General features: G+C 43.8%; 1 protein-coding gene across 4 annotated transcripts in view; it reads right to left on the reverse strand.

The window, feature by feature from the left end:
• Window positions 1-468: 468 nt before the first annotated feature.
• Pip5k1a (phosphatidylinositol-4-phosphate 5-kinase type 1 alpha) overlaps window positions 469-19,770 on the reverse strand; it is a 44,582-nt gene continuing 25,280 nt past the window's right edge. For 3 of the 4 annotated variants that reach the window (XM_031374754.1, XM_031374753.1, XM_031374752.1), the window contains 13 exons: window positions 17,738-17,800; window positions 15,507-15,637; window positions 13,990-14,107; window positions 13,668-13,820; window positions 12,702-13,001; window positions 10,375-10,580; window positions 9,469-9,552; window positions 7,988-8,036; window positions 7,654-7,738; window positions 6,596-6,742; window positions 5,923-6,052; window positions 2,539-2,584; window positions 469-1,979 (listed from right to left, as the gene is read on the reverse strand). In XM_031374754.1, coding sequence (XP_031230614.1) covers window positions 1,977-1,979; window positions 2,539-2,584; window positions 5,923-6,052; window positions 6,596-6,742; window positions 7,654-7,738; window positions 7,988-8,036; window positions 9,469-9,552; window positions 10,375-10,580; window positions 12,702-13,001; window positions 13,668-13,820; window positions 13,990-14,107; window positions 15,507-15,637; window positions 17,738-17,800 — 1,515 coding nt within the window. In that variant the 3' untranslated portion in view covers window positions 469-1,976. The remainder of the gene's footprint in view (window positions 1,980-2,538; window positions 2,585-5,922; window positions 6,053-6,595; window positions 6,743-7,653; window positions 7,739-7,987; window positions 8,037-9,468; window positions 9,553-10,374; window positions 10,581-12,701; window positions 13,002-13,667; window positions 13,821-13,989; window positions 14,108-15,506; window positions 15,638-17,737; window positions 17,801-19,770) is intronic. The other variant, XM_031374755.1, reaches the window with a different exon arrangement.

Here is a 19,770-nt window from a genome sequence, read left to right on the forward strand (position 1 = left end):
TAGGTTAAGTCAGAAGGGACTCTAGGGCCACTCACTTATCACCTAAGTGAACTCTGAGCTTTGGATTCTCAAATCCTTTAGGAAGATTGAATCACAATCTAGAAAACTGCTATGATGCTGAAGGGGCTGTAGAGTTGGGAGCTGAAGCCATGGCTCTCAGCCTGAGTGTAGTGGAAGGTAAAGGCTGGGGGAAGATTTTGTTCACACTAACACTGAGTCTGGGTCAGGGAGGGAGCTGGAGCAGAAGGAATACAGAAAAGCTCTAAGGCTGGGGTGAGGCTCAGCAGTCAGGCAGAGGTTCATAGCTCCTAACAACTGACCCCAGGACAACAAACAAGTCTGAAGAAAGGGTAACCAGGTGGGGTGATCCTGTACATTATGTACAATGTATGAAAATGCAATGAAATTATGACTACCACACTAATAAAAGCACTTAAAAATAGGTCTAAATGATTGAAAGGACTGTAATACATTAAAACCAGATATTTATTACTTTTATATTGCATTTGTCATTTTTCAACAATACAAAGTAGAGGCAGATAGTAACACTCCATAAAAATGTTGAATCCCACGTCCTTTCCCTAAGTCCCAGCCCTCCCTCAAATATTCCCTCCCACCCCTTACAGAACCCTGTCCTGAATAAAACACTTAAATACATCATAAATAGTAAATTATGAAAAAAAATAGCAAGAAATTGTTTCTTTCCTTCTTGTAAAAAAGAACATGGCAGCACAGACAGGCAGCCAGAGGCTGGCGGGGCGTCTAATATAGACAGTTACGTGGGGGGCGGCTAACGGGACAGAGAAGGAACTAATGTGGGATTTCAACAGCCAGCCTGAAACACCATGCACTGCCCCACCAGCCAGGACCAGATAGGCCACAACTGAGAGGAAGGAGGGGGCTCCAAGGCCCCATTTCCAGCTTCTCTGCAGAGTAAGGGCAGGCCTGGTGGCATGGCGACAACCATACAGAGGGAAGTGTGTGGCTCCCTAGGAGTTTAAGAAAATATTCTCTAGCCTCATAGATACAGACTGCCTGTTAAACAGACACAAACATCTCCCTCCACCGTAGCTCCACAAAGAGCAGAATACTGTTGGAAAATATAGGAAGAACAAAGAAATCTCCTTTGGAGAATGGTCTAAAATCATTTGATAATTCTTTATATTTAGAAAAACTATTAGGATACATTCCAAATTGCAGAATAGTAATAACTGTATGACCTGGCAGCGAGTAGGGTCCTGCTAAGGTCCGCTCTCCTAACATGGCTGCCCCACTGTCTTAAAAAGGATGCATGTGCCCATGCCCTCTCCACTCCCTCAGCCCTAAGTGAGGGACACAGAGAGCAGCTGCTGGGAGGGCAGCTCTGGCCTTCTGCTTCACAAACACTAGGGCTCTTCTACAACACTTCCAGAACTTTTATCTGAGACTGGCTCAAATTTATGTTGTGTGCTCTTTGTGTGTGTGTGTGTGTTTTTTTCCCCCTTTTTTAAGGAAAAAAAAAAGGTTGGGAGGAAGGATCATCCTTATTCTCCCCCCAAACCACCTTTATAAAAATCATTGGGAGTCTTTTCAAAGACCAGCGGTAAGATCGAAGGTAGGAACAATGTCCAGCCAGTCTGTCCTGAGGAAATTAAGAGTCCAGCTCCAGGTGAAAGGTAAAGAGGAGGAAACCACCGAGTCCAGCAACCCCACGTCCAGCACAAAGAACGGGGTTTGAAAAATGTTCAGCTACAGAAGCCACGGCAGGCTTACAGTGGAAAATTCATGCCACCCACTTCAGGAGTGGTGGGGACGATGCTGTCCTCAACTGTCAAAGGCACTACTGCCCAGAGGACGGGGGGATAGTGAGAGAGCCCTGCTAGCTCCACATTCTCTCCTCTGTTGATGACCAAGAAGAGGACTCAGCATTCCTGGGGCAAGGGCTGACATCTTGGGATCAAAGCAGTAGCAGAGTCTTGTTTCAGGTCTTCTGAGGCTCACTGCTCACCAAACAGAGAAATGTAAAGTTAACAATGACTAGGAGACAAGCAAGCAGGAGCAGAACTGAAGATTATCTCTTCCTAGCTAGGAAATTTGACTTTTTTTTCCTTCTTGTTTTTTTTTAGCTTCAGCTTTCAAGTATCAAGTTTTGTTTTTTTGGTTTTTTGTTTTTTTTTTTTCCTAAGACAGGGTTTCTCTGTGTAGCCCTGGCTGTCCTGGAACTCAGAAATCAGCCTGCCTTTGCCTCCCAAGTGCTGGGATTAAAGGCATTCGCTATCATTGCCTGGCTCAAGTATAAAGTTTTAAAACCACAAACCTTTTTATTGTTTGGAGACAGGATCTCACTATGCAGTCATGGTAGGCCTGGAAGACCAGGCCGGTCTCAAATTCTGCCTCCTAAATACTGGAGTTAACGGTGTGTGCCACTACGCCTGACCATACAAGTCTTAAGAAGCAAGGTTCAAGAGCACAACCAATATCTGTCAATCAACATTTTGCTCCATTCTGTCAGTGACCCACATCATACCCTTCAAGCACTCCTGGATTCAAGATACTTACATGGGTGAACTCTGACTCTGCAACATCAAGCTTTTCCAAGGTTGACCTAGCAGAAGGAAATAAAATTGCAGAGAATGAGAGACAAAGAAGGCTTCAGGTGTAGCTTGAAGCAGAACACTCACACAGCACCCATAGTCTGGGCTTCTGTCCCCAGCACATCCTCCAAGGTCAATTATATTACCTCCTCACATTTCATTTAGATTCAGAAGAGATGGCTCAGTGGGTAAAAGGAGATTGCTGTACAAGCCTGGTACCTTGAGTTTTATCCCTGAAACTCACACCAAGGATGAAGGAGAGTCCAATGCCACAGAAAAGAAAACCCAAGAAACTAAAAATTTAAGACAGGTACAGCGGTCCATGCCTATACTCCCAGCTATGTAGGGGCTAAAAAGGAAGATTCCTAGCTCAACATCTGTGTGTCTAGGAAGTGCCTTCAAGGCTATTCTGGGCAACCTTATGAGATACCACTTCAAAATACAAAGTCAAAGGCCTAGGTGTGGCAGGACACCCCTTTAACCACAGCAACAGGAGGCAGAGGCGGGTGAGCCTTTGCATGCTTGTCATGTCTAACAAACAGACAAAGAGGACCAGAGGTGTAATATAGTAGATGCGTGCTTAGTGACTAACATAAAACCAGGCTCTAAATTCAATCTCCAGCACTAAACAACAATGCCAGACAGTGGTGGCGCATGCCTTTAATCCCAGCATTTAGAGGCAGAGGCAGGCAGGTCTCTGAGTTGGAGGCCAGCCTGGTTTACAGAGTGAGTTCCAGGACAGCCAGGGCTACACAGAGACAGACACCCTATATCAAAAAACCAAAACCAAAACTAAACTCCAAACAAAAAAAAGCTCACAGTAACAGAAGAAGCTACTAGACTTAAAAGTGTTTTCATTTGGTGTCTGTGTTCCTGCACACATGCCACAGCATGGAATCGGGGGGCGGGGGGGACGACAAGCCATAGACTAAGTTCTCTCTACACCATATGGGTTTTGAAGATCAAACTCAGATCATCGGGATTAATGGCAAATACCTTTAAAGGCTAAGCCATCTCAATGGTCCAAAGATAATAGATTTAGAAGCACCATTGTTTAATTAAGTAGTTTTTTTTTTTCCAGACAGAATTTTATGTAACTGTAACTGGGGTAGTTCTTTTTGTAGCTGAGGGTGACTTTAAACCTTCAAGGATATTCCATGTAACTGAGCCGGGAAGGTGATCCTTGCTGCTCTCCCCTAACTCCTTCCAAACTTTTGTTTGTTTTGAGGCAGGGTTTCCTTGGTGATCTGTAACTCCACAGAGTGAGGCTGGCCTCACCGTAGTCCTCCTGCCTCTGCCTCCCAAATGCTGGGTCATGTGGGCTACCATGTTTGGCTCAAACTTTCCTCTTTTCTGTGGTGCTGCGGGTGAGCACAGGATCTCAAGTATAAGTTCAATGTTCTACGGCTCCACTTAATGCTCCAGAACCGAGGTAAAGTCTCACTTACTACAGATGCCCTGCCTGAGTTTCACTGTAAGCAATGGAGAGCACCTGAGCCAAAGGCATCCCACTACGTCACCTAGACTCCTGAGCCACAGAAAACAAGCCAACAGTGTTTGTTATTTCTAATTGCTAAATTTTGAAGTAACATTATGTAATACATAGTACAAATTCTTCTATGTGGTGTTACCCTAACAAACCCTCCAATGGAAATACAGCCCAGAGGCAACAGTGCTTGTCTACCATGCATGAGGTCTTGAGAGCAAACTTAAATACCTAAGCCAGGTGCAGCACCTCCACCTGTAATGCTAGTGCTGAGAAGGCTGAGCTTCGGTTTCAGAGGAAGATGTTTCAAAAGTCAACAAATAAGGCTCCCCATGTCCCTGCTGTCAGCAGTCGGAGCCTCATCATTAATGAAAACACAGCACAGCTGCTAGCATTTTATCACTTTTAAGATCAGGGTCTAAGAATTCTATAGTTTCTATTTAGACACCTCTCTCACACACACTGGTAGAAGTTAGCAGCGATGTTCTGAATTACCCTAGTAAAGAAAGAGTCTCATGCATCACACAGATGGGTATCCTCAGCCATGTACCAGCAAGGAACCAAGCAATGTCAATAACCACACCAATGAGCTTAGAGGGACATTCTCCCATACTCCTGACCAACAGCTTCAATACCATCTCATAAAAAATCTTAGCCAAGGCCGGGTGGTGGTGGCGCACGCCTTTAATCCCAGCACTTGGGAGGCAGAGGCAGGAGGATTTCTGAGTTCGAGGCGAGCCTGGTCTACAGAGTGAGCACCAGGACAGCGAGGGCTACTCAGAGAAACCCTGCCTCAAAATACCAAAAACAAGATAAACAAACAAAAAAAATCTTAGCCAAAAGATCTACACAAGCTAAATCTGGATTCTTAACCTAAGAAACTATGATATATATATATTTTAATATTTTCTTCTTTTAATTTATTGTATGTATGTGAGTACATTGTAGCTGTCAGACACACCAGAAGAGAACATTGGATCCTATTACAGATGGTTGTGAGCCACCATGTGGTTGCTGGGAATTGAACTCAGAACCTCTGGAAGAGCAGCCAGTGCTGAGCCATCTCTCCAGCTCTAGCTTTGTTTTTTGTTTTTTTGAGACAGGGTTTCTCTGTATAGCCCTGGCTGTCCTGGAACTCACTCTGTAGACCAGGCTGGCCTTGAACTCAGAAATCCACCTGCCTCTGCTGGGATTAAAGGCATGCACCACCACTGCCCAGCTTTATGTTTTTTATTTTAAAGTACTAAATGTGGTAAAAATTTATTATGATGTAATAAATAGCATACTAGGTAACAAAATTAAGTCATGATTATATTCGCCTCTTGAATGTGTAGCTGTTAACAGGTATGATAGCACATGATTATAATCCCAGGACATAGGAGGCTGCTACAAAAGGACTGCCTATTTGAGGTAAGTTTAGGCTATTCAGTGAGACTGTTTCAAATCCAACTAATCAAACAATAAACTCCTTTTTAGATAGGGCCTCTATATGCAGCCCTGGCTGTCCTGGCATGCACTATGTAGGTCAGGCTGGCTTCAAACTCAGAGAACCACCTGCCAGTGCCTCCCCATCACACCTCAATGTCCAGCTAGCGTAAATACATAAAAATGAAGATTCATCAGGCAGTGAGTGGCACATGCCTTTAACCCCAGTACTAGGGAGGCAGAAGCAGGAAGATTTCTGAGTTCGAGGCCAGCCTAGTCTACAGAGTGTGTTCCAGGACAGCCAGGGCTACATAGAGAAACCCTGTCTCAAAAACAAAAAAAAGAAAAAAGAAAACCCAAAACAATAACAAGAACAAAAAAGCAGATTCCTGATGACCTGAAAACAGATTATCTGGAGTAACAGGTCAAGAAACCAACCTCAAATTTAGTATTTGCAAAGGTTGTCCAACTATAGGTGAGAAACTGGGGCCAGGAACAGGTGAGCCCTCACTTATCTCCTCCAAAGGTGGAGTCTGAGGTAAGACATCAGGACGTCCAAGGTGTACATCTGTAGAAAAAGGAAAAGAAGATCAATCAATGAATAAAGAATGAATCAATAAATCAAAGACTGTGTGATCAGAAAAAAACAGGGGAATATGTATAGTGACTCAGGGACATGGTGACTCACTTGGTAATCTCCCAGGACCTGGGAGGCTACGAAAAGAGGGCCATAAGGCTGAGGTCAGCTTGGCTACATAAACAATAAATTCCAGGAGAGACTAGGCTACACAGTGAGACCCTGTCTCAGAACAAAGAACAGCTGGGCAGTGGTGGTGCTCACCTTTAATCCCAGCATTTAGAAAGCAGAGGCAGGCGGATCTCTCTGAGTTCCAGGCCAGCCTGGTCTACAGAGTGAGTTCTAGAATAGCCTGGGCTACACAGAGAAACCCTATGTAGAAAAAATCAAAACCAAACCAAAACAAACAAAATAAACCAACAAGCCGAGTTAGTTTTTACTGCATAGAAATGGGGCGTAAGGTCCTAGGGAGAGAGCACAGGGCTCAGAAGCAGGAGAGTGTCCGATTCGAGGGGACCCCAGCCCTGAGCTGACCTGGCTCCACTTCCGCCTTTGTAGTCACTTGTGCCTTGTGTTCCCCAGAGACCGTCAGCTGGGAAGCAGTGCAGGAGTTGCCGCTGGGGCCTGATCGCCGAGAGAAAGATGGGCCAGACCGAAACTTTTTGCTAGGAGAAGGTTTCACTTCAAAAGGGAGAGAGAGAGCCTACTTAGCACCTGCCTCAGAAACCGTCACCAAGACAGACACCAACACATACCCCAAGTTGTTCTGGAGCAAAGGCAGAAAAAGGGTTAGTGTAGAAAGATGGCTTACAAAGTACTGCCCAGAGAAGAGGGTTGAGTCACCTACTTTGCAAAGACAAAAGTGACACAGGCACAGTGCTCTCTGCTTGGCTCTCACTGATGGAGCGCTCTTGCTCTTCATCAACATCACCCAGTCAACCTTATGGTGACAATCCCTTCCTAGCAAGCAGCGCTGAAATTCTCACTGCTGCTTCACTCTGAAAACAGCTTTCTGCACCTTATAGCCTGTCTGCTATATCCTCACTATGGAACAACTCCTGCCCATGAGAGCACAGGAGGAGGACCTGCCAGTGTCACTAACAGGAAGGTTGAAAAGAGAACACTGGTACTTCTGGATCGAGAAAGCTGACAGGAATGACTAAAAACTCCTTCACCAGTTGTCAGCAAGGCTTCATTCAGCCACTTGGACTAATCTGAAAACTGATACCTGGACATAGAAGAAAACTAAGACTATTGCTAACATCCTTGCCAGCCCTTCCTACATGAAAGTCTGCTTCTAGGAATCTGAGCCTATAGTCTATATCCACAGCTACACATTTTTTCCAGTCCCACCAATTCCCCAGAAATAGCCCTCACCTCGACGATACATGTAAGGAGAGCCAGGGGGGAGCAGCAACTCGGAAACGACTGGGACAGACAGTGACTGACACAAGGACGAGAAGCCGAGCTCACAGGATGTAGGCAGAGCAGGAGAGGCCTCTGGCCTTGGCAGCTCCCTGACAGAGTTGTCTTGCCCCCCATCTCTTGGGGGAAGGGAGCCACTGGGGGATCATCTGGTAGAAGCCACTTACAGGGAATCTTCTTGAACACTGTGTTGCACATGAAGCGCTGGAACCTCTCAGCATAGAAGCCTGGACGATGTACTGACACTGTGTCCTGTAGAAGAGGAGACATGGCTACAGGGTTAACAGAGGCCCAGCAGGAAAGAGGTTATGTCCTGTTGAATATGAGACACAACTACAGAGAAACAGAGGCCCAGTAGGAGGCTGTGTCATCTCTTAGATTGAAACCCCACCAGAGGGTAAAACCCATAAATGGAAAAATAAAAGAGGGGGTGGAACTGAGGGGGCAAATGGCAAGAAATGAAGAAGTGGGAAGAAGGCCTTTAGCTGACTTTACACTCACCCCATCATGGACCAGTGCTTTCCAAGAGTGCTCTAACTTCTTAACAAACCTGCCAAGAAAAATGTGTATCACACATTGTTTTTTAAATGAAAGACTGTAATAATTATTTATTGTAGAGGACATAAAGAGACCATGATATCAGAAAACCTTAAACAGATAAACACTGGGCAATACATCCATTGTGTATACTGGCTTTCCAGAGAACTGGCAAGGTAGCACTTATTCTACAGAGACCAATGCTGCTTCTAGCTAAGTCAATGATCCTGCCACAAGGAGGGGCAGTTCCTATGTCCCCGACAAGTCAGGGAAATAGAGCAGGAGGAAACACTTGGCTAAATGTCTGAGGCCCTGGGTTCAACTGCTAGAAAAGGCAGAGTAAGCGCAGTGGCACATGCCTGGAACCAACCATGCCATGAGCCCCAGCTCTGCCTGAGCTACAATGTGAGACCTTGTCTGAAAAACAAAAACAAAATCCAGAACAAACCACAAACTTAAAGAGAAAAGGCAGCTAGAGGAATGAAAGGATGAAGCTGGGAAAGTATAGCCACACTTGTGTAAGAGGGCTGGTGAGGTGGCCCAGTGGGTTAAGGTGTCTGACTCCTGGAATTCAATCCCCAGAATCCACATTAGCAAGAGAACCAATCCCCACAGGTGTCCTCTGACCTCCACATACTGGCTGTAGTATAAATACTCACAAACACATACAATAAGCAAGTAAATATAAAAAAGAGTTTTAGTTAGATAATAATCACTAAATCAAATCAAGATTCAGCCTGCTTCAGTACTGAAAATGTGTCAGGAACAAAATGGAGCCTAACATTTGCAGCTCCTCCTCACCAGCTCTTCACGGCCTCTTCTTTCCACAGGCAGCTTGTTTTTACATAACACAGAGATCTTATTTTTCCTCTGTGGAAAGGAGAATGTGCTTCTAGCTATCTCCTTATGTGGAGCCTGACTCAACCCACAGGTTTCTCACAAAAAGTCAAGGCAGAGGGAGTGCTCCACTATGTTTCTAAGGACAGACTAACCATTCCACAGAGTGCACATCATGTTGAAGAGGCGGTGAGGCACAAAACCAGGGAATAAACCCACCTAAAATCTATGGGTCACCAGACTGTGACTCACAGTTCTTGCATCATGAATAACTTTATAAAGAATACATCTAAAAGAAGTATGTGGGGACTAGAGAGGTGGCTCAGCAGTTAAGAGCACTTGCTGCTCTTGAAGAGACAGGATCTAGGTACAGTTCCCAGTACCCACAGGTAGCTTACAACCACCTTTTACTCCAGTCCTAGGGGATCCAACACCTTTCTCTACATTCTACAGGCACCAGACATTAGAGTGGCACACATATATAGGCAAAAGGCAAAACATATTCACAAAAAGGAAAAAATAAGTAAAAATAAACCAATAAAAGGATAAGTCATGAATGACCAGCTCCATGTACCCTCTATCCTAATCTGTGACCCACATGCTCTCACCTGTAGGACTGAAGAATATCAATGATGCCAATATAAAGCAAGAGTCTTTCCCCTTTGTTATTCCGGGCAGGGATGCCACCCATGCTGGAGAGACAGAGGAGAAGAGTTAGAAACATGTGTTCACTCCCGGGGGAGGCTTCTCCTGTCAGTCAAATCTGGACATGGAGCTAACAGCTAAACAGCCATCTCATCCCCCAGATTATGCCCCTCTGAACATGCAACTCCATCAAGACTAAAATCATCACTACTCAGCAATTTTGGACTAGTCTCCAAATAAAAACAAACATGCTGGTACTTTTTGTTTTTTTTTTTGGTTTTTTCTTTTTTTTCCCCCCGATATAGAGCTTCTCTGTATAGCCTTGGCTGTCCTGGAACTCACTCTGTAGACCAGGCTGGCCTCGAACTCAGAAATCCGCCTGCCTCTGCCTCCCAAGTGCTGGGATTAAAGGTGTGCACTGCCCAGTGGTACTTTGTATCTTAATTTGTTCCCAGTAAGACACTTTCCTTGGCAGTCATGTTATAAGACATCTAAAAAATGAAACCATCTGAAACTTTCAGTAACTGTAATCACTGGACCAACCTAAGACAGAAAGAAAGAGGCCTTCAGTAGAACAGCCTAAATAAAATACGATGTAATACAATTTAATGTGATTTATAATGCGCACCTAAACTTCTAAGTATTAACAACATTTTCAATCTTTTCATCCTAGACAGCTCTCCCTGATGTACTCCAAACTACAGTTTTCTTTCCTCTTCTACTGTTTTAAAAGTCAGTGGCTCCATGAGCATTAGTACTGTTGGTCTCACTGTCAGATCAAAGCTACTCTCTCCCAGAAGCTAAGGTTCCTTCAAGAAAAAGTACTGTGAGCATATGTGTCACCAGCTGCTGCTTCCAAGCCCACTCACTGGTCCTCAGTCTCCATGGTGCCACCCCGTCGAGCCTCGCCCTGGATGGATTCCATAGCTGTGGAATAGAGAGCCTTCTGCGGGGCTGGTCTGCGAGTGTCAACTGAGTACTGTGCTTCACTGTTCATGGGCTCTCGCTGTGCATGATCCATGTTGTGGATGGACATCAACAGGCTATAGTCCATTATCTTGAAGCTCTGTAGCACCTAATGGGGAGAAAGGACATGATCAACATTTGGGAGCTGTCACTGACTTCATCTCTCTTTTGACGCTAGTAGATCTTTATTTACAGTCCTTTCCTTACCTTTCTCCAATTTAACTAATAGAACTAAGGTCTCACCAAGTTCCCCAAGGTATCCTTAAACTTGTAGTTCTTTCTTTTGCCTAAACCTCCAAGGAATTGGAATTATAGGCCAGAGCCACTGAAGTAGGCAATGGAACTTATTTTTTAGAGTTCATTTTGTCACTTATGAAAAGAACACTGTCTTTTTCAAGTACAAGGATTATTTACCCAAACTGTGGCAAACATCCGTAACAACAGGTTGGGGATGTAGCAACAAGCTGGTGGAGTGCTTGCCTTGGATGGTTGGAAATCTAAGCTTCGTTCCCAGCACTACATAAACTGACCACGATGACATAAGCCTGCAATCCCAAAATTTGGGAGATGAAGACAGGAGCAAGAATCAAGGTCATTCTTAGCTACATAGGGAGAAGAGGGATAGCTTAGGTTAGCTAAGACCCGATCTCAAAAAAGGGTGGGGAGGAGTAGACTGTGTGACAGATCTGGGTCAGAAAAGATGACTGGGAGGACTTTATATGTTGAATTTAGTTCAACACTTACTGAATACAAATATAGAAATAACTGCAATGCAGTACATTAAAACAGAACAAATGTTTATATAAAAGACCACAGAGACGGCTAAGAAAGATCACTGAAATAGGCTCAAAAACAACAAACTGGAAATAAAAAGTAAGACCAGGTAAATAAAGTAAGAAAAGACCACTGCAAAAGGCTAGAGAAAGAGACACACATCAGGCTCAAGAAGGGGCAATCTGATATTGCTGATATGAAATACACAGGGCAGATGCAGCCAATGAAAGAGGCTGGAAAGGACACAACAATGATAATGGCAAGATGTATCACACCAAGGGCCTGAGAGCACCTGACACTCGGCCTGTTTTGCTCCCCAGCACAGGGTAAAGAGGGGCCCACTCACTTCAGCTCCCACGGCTCACATGACAGTGCAGTTCAACCAAGGGTGTCATAACAGGCATACGGAAGAAAGGCTGAGGAGCAGTTGGCCACAACTGACTGAGTCTAACTTAAAACAACCATTGGTTCATTTAGTTAAGTGGTTGTCTAGCCTTCGAAAGTGAGATACATAGACAAACAGGAAACTGACAGACAAACAGAGGACATCGTTGAGGAAGCAGCTCAGAGTGAACAAACAAGGGTAATACATGGCAACACAGAGAGAGGCTGACAGGATGGAGGGTCTAGTTATTTCCCCAGAAACAGGGTGGGGAGTGCACAACTCAGTGTTTAAGAGCAGTGTGTACACTTTTAATCCCAGCACTGGAAGGCAGAGGTAGGCAGATCTCCAAATCTCTGAGTTTGAGGTTACCCTGGTCTACAGTCTGTCTGTCTGTCTGTCTGGTTCAGAAAGCTGGGCATACTGGCTTTTACTTGTAATCTCCAAATTAGGGAAACAGAGTCAGGAGGATCTTCTGCAGGTTAGAGGCACTGAAATGCTTGCTGGGAAGAACAGGAAATGGAATGGGTAATGCTGATGGTCTAGACCAGCAGTTCTCAACTTGTGAGTCTTGACCTTTTTAGGAAGTCAAACAATCCTTTCACAGGGGTTACCTAACACCACTGAACAACACAGATTTTTACATTATGATTCATAACAGTAGCAAAATTACAGTTATGAAGTAACAAAAATAATTTTATGGTTGGAGGTCACCAAACCATGATAACGTGAAGTTTAGTGATATACTGTCTCAGAAAGTAAAGTGGAGTGCCATCAAGGAAGACACCCAATACTGATCCAGCCTCTACATGTCCATACATAGGAAAGCATACGCTTGTACACAGGTGACAGCACCTGTGCTCAGCTGTGTTATACACAGCAAAATGCAACTGTGTGCCTCCCCACATCTACACAGTCCCTCAAAATAAACAAACAAACAAATAAATTTGGCCCAGGACACAAGGAGCTAAAGGTCTGAGTTCCAGCTCCCACAGACACAATGCCAGAGAATTATAAGGCTTTCTGAGGAAAGTGATTTCTGTGTCTGAAACAGAGGAAAATATAGCAACTCACCAAACAGTCACGCTGCAGAGTCTTACACAGAGCACTGTACATGTCAGCATCTAAAAACAGCCCATCGGGGATATCTTGTAGGAAGTCCAGGTCTTTAAAGGTGGGGAGAGTTTTCTCTCGTTCTTTCTGAGAAGCCCGCCGCTTGTAAGTTGAACCCTTCAGGTCATATTTCATATGCATTTTGACTGACCGAGGCAAGAGATTGTTCATCACCACAATTCGTATGTTCTTGCCGCCTGCTTGCACACAGTACAATCCATAAAATTTGGGCAGCAAAGTACGAGGGTTTTGGTTAAGATTCTAAGGCATAAAAGGAAGAAGTAGTAGGCAGGTTAACTGATTTTCAGTGAAATTCAAGGCAAAAGTTGCTATCCACTGTTCCTATGCTTTATAAGGGATTTGGTAAAATGTGTTGACCTATATATTTGTTCAAAAATCTCTCAAGGTATCTAAGAGAATTTACAGAGAAAACAGCATTAAGCCAAATAAAATCTTGATACCACAGAGGCAAAGGCAAGAGAGCCAGGAATTAAAAAATGGCACTGAGAGCTGGAGAGATGATGGCTCAGAGGTTAAGAACATATATATACTGGTCTTCCAGAGGTCCTGAGTTCAATTCCCAGTAACCACATGGAGGCTCACAACCACATATAATGAATCTATATAATGATCTATAAAATGAGATCTAATGCCCTCTTCTGACATGCAGACAAAACACTGTATACATAATAAATAAATCTTAAAAGAAAAAAAAAAGGCTTTGATCCTGGCAGTGGTGGCGCACGCCTTTAATCCCAGCACTTGGGAGGCAGAGGCAGGTGGATCTCTGAATTCAAGACCAGCCTGGTATACAGACGGAGTTCCTGGACAGTCAGGACTACATAGAGAGACCTGTCCTGGAGGGGAAAAAACGACACCATCACTAGGTCTGCTGAGGACTGCCCCCTGACAGTATTTTTCACTCACCATGTAGTATCCTGGAAGCAGCTTCTGCAGAAATTCTGCTTCTTTATGCTGGACAGTCTTAATGATGAATTCATCATCACTGGACACATAGAAGAGGGAGCCACTAGCTCCAGAATTGGAGAGTTCAATCAATGGCTCACTGCAAAGCGAGTACTGAAAATGAGAGAAGAGTAAGAGTCAAACATGCCAGGGCCTGCTCCACACAGAAAGTAGGGAGATTCATATCCATTTTAAAGACTAACGCAAGATGGTGGAAGAAGGAAATTCCTTTTGTAATATTCCTCTGATCTTAGAATCAGAGGTCCTGCAACTAGAAACTTACCAAGTAATCATCAGGCCGGATGCCAAATAGCTCTCTGAAGTAACGGAAGGCAACAGGTGCATAGGTCTTGAACCGAAAGTCATTGTAATGGTGAGCCGGTGTCAGGTTGCTGCCTTCACTAAGGGGTTAAACGTAAAGAAACCTTAATGTGCCAGCCCCCGCGAAATTCACCCTAGATAGATGTCAAAAGGGTGGCCCACCACAGAGTAAGAACAAGATTCACACTACCTTCTAGCCAATGGAGTAAGTCAATCAAAAGTTTACTTTTGTTTGAGATAAGGTCTCACTATGTAGCTCTGGCTGGCCTTAAATTCTCAGAAATCAGCCTGCTTCTGCCTCTGGGATTAAAGGTATCACCAAACTCACCTAACTTTTATTCTGTGTGTGGTGTTTTGCATGCATGCACATCTATATACCATATACATGCCTGGTACCTACCTACCTACGTACCTACCTACCTACCTTCCTTCCTTCCTTTCTTCCTTCCTTTCTTTCCCTTCCTCCCTCCCTTCCTTCCTTCCTTTGTTTTTTGAGACAGGTTTTCTGTTTAACACCTCAGGCTGTCCTAAACTCACTTTGTAGACCAGGCTGTCAAGTCCTGCCTCTGCCTACTGTGTGCTGTGACTAAAGGTGTGCACAACCACACCTGGGGTGCCTGGTGCTTTTGAAAGCCAGAAGAACGTGTCCAATCCTTTGAACTGGACTTACGAGTGGATGTGAGCTATATGTGAGTGCCAGGGAAAGAACTCAGGTCTTCTGAAAGAGCAGTTAGTACTCTAAGCCACTGAGACATCTATCCAGTTCTAAAAACATTCCTTTTTTTTTTTTTAAAGATTTATTTATTGTGCTTGTGATGAGCCACCATTGCTGGGAATTGAACTTAGGACCCTTCAAAGAGCAATCAGTGCTCTTAACTGCTGAGCCATCTCTCCAGCCCATATTTTTTCTTTTTCTTTTCTTTTCTTTCTTTCTTTTTTTTTTGTGTGGTTTTTTTCTGTGTAGCCCTGGCTGTCCTGGAACTCACTCTAGACCAGGCTGGCCTCGAAATCAGAAATCCACCTGCCTCTGCCTCCCAAGTGCTGGGATTAAAGGCATCCACCACCACTGCCCGGCTTTTTTTTTTTTTTAAACATTCTTTTAATTACGTTTATTCAATGCATATGCATGCTCATGCATGTGTGCGTGTACAAGCCCAGGCATACATGCCTTGGTACACGTCCTGAAGTCAGAGGAAAACTTGCAGGCCTCAAGCATCCATCATGTGGGTCCTGGGGCTCAAACTCAGGCTGTTAGGCTTTACCTGTGCCACTGAACCAGCTCACTAGCCTAAACGAGCTATTTGTTTGCTTGCAATAGAAGACATTCCACTGGCCAGAAGCAAAGCCTGCTGTGGAAATTCTCTAATTCCATATCCTATTTACAACAAGGTCAAGGGATGACGAGAATCCTTAAAACTGCCCCAAGGCTGACCAAAGTCTCATTGTCTAGGACATTCTCAGAAACATTGACCTCTATACCTGGGGAAAAAGATGCTCTCCACCACGTAGAAGTCTTGCATGAGGACATCGCGCTCTGGTTTAGTGCTCAGGCTGCCCACAGTGTGAGTGATGCCTAACTGGATGGCACCTTTCAAGGCTGATGAAGTTGTCTAAGAAACAGGAAAGAAATTACAAAAATGTTCTGGTATCAAGTCTAACCAAAGTCTGGGCATGGTAGCACATGCCTGTAACTCCAGAGCGCAGAAGCAGGAGGACTGCCTTAAACTGAAGGCCAGATAGAGACCCTGTCTCTATTTCAACTCCCAACCCTTAGCCCAAACAAACAAAAGGTGGTCCACACCTGGAATCTCACCAAGTAAGTGGTTAAACAAGAAATTTACAAATTTAGGTCACCTTGGGCTATATGTGATCTTAGAAAACTAAACCAAGCAACCAAGCCCACGAAATTCATGAGGAAAACTGCAGAAGAAATACTTGAAAGCAAATGCCCTTCTAATAGGTTGGATAGAACGTAGACTATCCAAGTCCTCTACATTGCAATTAAACCTAGGAATGAGCCATCATTCCTAGGTTGCTGGGATTTGAACTCAGGACCTTCATAAGAGCAGTCAGTGAACTTTTATTTTTTAAAGATTTATTTATTTTTTATATATGAGTACACTGTAGCTGTACAGATGGTTGTGAGCCTTCATGTAGTTGTTGGGAATAGAATTTTAGGACCTCTGCTCACTCCAGTCAATTCCACTCCCTCCGTCCCTGCTCACTGTGACCCAAAGACTTATTTGTTATTATAAATAAGTACACTGTAGCTGCTTTCAGACACACCAGAAGAGGGCATCAGATCTCATTATGGGTGGTTGTGAGCCACCATGTGGTTGCTAGGATTTGAACTCAGAACCTTTGGAAGAGCAGTCAGTGCTCTTAGCCCCTGAGCCATCTCATTTATTTTATTTTTCTTTCTAAGATTTATTATATATATATATGTATATATATATATATATAGTACTTTGCCTGCATGTATGCTTACATGCCAGAAGAGGGTATCAGATCACAGTATAGATGGTAGCACCATGTGAATGCTAGGAATTGAAATCAGGACCTTGGGAAGAACAGCCAGTACTCTTAACCTCTAAGCCATCTCTCCAGCCCCTAGTAGTGCATACATTTAATTCCAGCATTTGGGAGGCAAAGACAGGTGGATCTCTGTTAGAGCTGGCCTGACCTACATAATGAGTTTGAGGACAGTGAGGCCTATGGAGAGTGACCCCGTCTTTAAAAAAAAGAAGTATCAACCAACACTAGATTTTTCATTAGTAAGTCTCTCTCTTTTTTTTTCTTCAAGACAGGGTTTCTCTGTGTATCCCTGGCTGTCCTGGAAGGCATTCTGTAGATCAGGCTGGCCTCGAACTCAAAAACTCGCCTGCCTCTGCCTCCCAAGTGCTGGAATTGGTTGGGTGTGGTGGTATAGCTTTTAATTCCAGCACTCAGGAGGTAGAGACAGGCAGTCTCTGTAGTGAGAATTCTGAAATTTTGGTCTCTTTAAAAACAAAGAAACAGTCTAAGAATGTACTTTGGTTTTAATCCCAGTGTAGGGCTGTGGAGCTGCTATGTACTCTCTGCAGCAGCTGAGCATGATTTGCCTTGTACTCTTGCAGAGGCATGGTTTTGCCAGCAGCAGACAGTTTTTGCAATTAGGAACTTTTCAGAGTATATAAATGCTAGAGCCCCAAGAGGTGGGGCTGGTGATTAGTCAGGGGGTTGGTTTGCAGTTTGCTAGTAGTCGGAATCAAAGATGGAACAAAAGAAAGAAACTAAAACAGGGATCTCTCTCTTTTCCTTCTACCCTTCTTTCTCTGCCTAGCAATAGCAGATGAAATTGAGGGTGGGATGGGGGGAATAAAGGGTGAAAAAAGAAGAACCCACAAAGTAGTAAGATCCATTACAGATCTCTGTGGGTCTGAGACAGTGTGGACTACATTGTGAGTTCCAAGACTGCCAAGACTAAACAGAAAGACCATCATTCAAAGAAACAAAACAAGAAAAACCACTGTTTATGGAGAACAGTATCAAAGAGATTAGCCAGGCATGGTGACTCATCCCTATAATCTCAGCACTTGGAAGGCTGAGGAAGAAAGACTACAGAGAGTTCTAGGCCACCCTGTGATAAAATGAGAAACCCAATACAGTAACAGTGTTGCCCTTCATGTGTTCCTAAAGTAAGGTGATCCACCCAGGCTGTCCAGACTCACCTTCTTGTATGTAGTCTCTCCAGAGGGATCAACACTTCGATGACCTATTTTCTTATAAGGTCCCTAAAAGAAAAAAAATTAAGATTAATATATGGCCAGGTAGTGGCACATACCTAAAACCCCAATATTTGAGAGGATGAGTTAAAAGGATTGTGGATACTAACTAAGTTAGTTAAGTTAGTTAAGGCTAACTAACTTAAGTGACAAAGTAAGCCTGTGGTACATAGTTGAGACAGTCTGAAAGTTCAAAAAGATAGTATTCTTATTCCCACATAATATGATAAACTGCTATAGTGATAGTACATAAACATAATTGAGAAGGCCAGGCAGTGGTGGCACATGCCTTTAATCCCAGCAATTGGGAAGCAGAGGCAGGCAGATTTGAGTTAGAGGCCAGCCTGGTCTACAGAGTGAGTTCCAGGACAGCCCCAGATACACAGAGAAACCGTCTCGAGAAACAAACAAACAAACAAACAAACAAACAAAGAAAAAGAAAGAAAGAAAGAAAGAAAGGAAGGAAGGAAGAAAAAAGCAGGTATAGAAAAAGATCAAGGGCTGGAGAGATGCCTCAGCGGTTAAGAGCACTGACTGCTCTTCTGAAGGTCCTGAGTTCAAATCCCAGCAACCACATGGTGGCTCACAACCATCCGTAACGAGATCTGATGCCCTCTCCTGGTGTGTCTGAAGACAGCTACAGTGTACTTACATATGATAAAATAAACCTTTAAAAAAAAAAAAAGCAAAAGAAAAAGATCAAACATCATCTATAAAAGCAAAAAAAAAAAAAAAAAAAAAAAAAAAAAAAAAAAAAAAAGAGCCAAGTATCAAGTTGCATGCATCTACAATCCCAGCACACAGGAACCTAACAAGAGGGCTATTCTTTCAGTATTTTATCTTTTATGGTTTTTTTGTTTTGTTTTTAAAGACAAAGTCTCCATAGGTATCCCTGAATCCAGGAGACTCCTCTGCCTGTCTGCTGTAGAACATGGTGAAGTACACCTTTAACCCCAGCACTCAGGAGGCAGAGGCAGGGAAAGAAGCTCTGTGAGTTTTAGGCCAGCCTGGTCTACATAGTGAAACCCTGTCTCTAATAATAACAACAATAATAGTAACAGTAGTAGTAACTTTTTTTTCTCCTGAGACAGGGTTTCTCTGTGTAGCCCTGGCTGTCTTTGAACTCAGAAATCCACCTGCCTCTGTCTCCCAAGTGCTGGGATTAAAGGCATGCACCACCACTGCCTGGCCTGTAGTAACTTTTAAAGGCCTATCCTTATTTCCTATTGAGCTCCACTGAGAAATTATTACCCCTCTAACCCTCAATTCAAGCAGAATTCTATTGAAAACGAATTTACCCCTAAAACTGATCTAGCCATCAGCGATATGAGGAATTCTATAAATGAAGCATTAAAAGGCTGAGGCAATGGGCTGGAGAGATGGCTCGATGGTTAAGAGCACTGACTGCTCTTCCAGAGGTCTTGAGTTCAATTTCTAGCAACGACATGGTAGCTCACAACCATCTGTAATGGGATCTGATGCCCTCTTCCGGTGTGTCTGAAGACAGCTACAGTGTTCTCATACACATAAATAAATCTTGGGCTGGAGAGATGGCTTAGTGGGTAAGAGTACTATACTGACTGTTGTTCTGAAGGTCCTGAGTTCAAATCCCAGCAACCACATGGTGGCTCAAACCACCCGCAATGAGATCTGACGCCCTCTTCTGGTGTGTCGGAAGTCAGCTACAGTGTACTTATGTATAATAATAAATAAATCTTTAAAAAAATAAATAAATAACCCCCCCCCAAGATAAGGTTTCTCTGTATAGTCCAGGCTGTCCTGGAACTCACTCTGTAGACCAGGCTGGCTTGAACTCAGAAATCCGCCTGCCTCTGCCTCCAAAGTGCTGGGATTAAAGGCGTGCACCACCACTGCCCAGCATAAATAAATCTTTTTTTTTCTTTTGTTTTGTTTTTTTCGAGACAGGGTTTCTCTGTGTAGTCCTGGCTGTCCTGGAACTCACTCTGTACACCAGGCTG

Source organism: Mastomys coucha, unplaced genomic scaffold (genome assembly GCF_008632895.1).
Source record: "Mastomys coucha isolate ucsf_1 unplaced genomic scaffold, UCSF_Mcou_1 pScaffold16, whole genome shotgun sequence".
NCBI classification, from domain to species: Eukaryota; Metazoa; Chordata; class Mammalia; order Rodentia; family Muridae; genus Mastomys; species Mastomys coucha.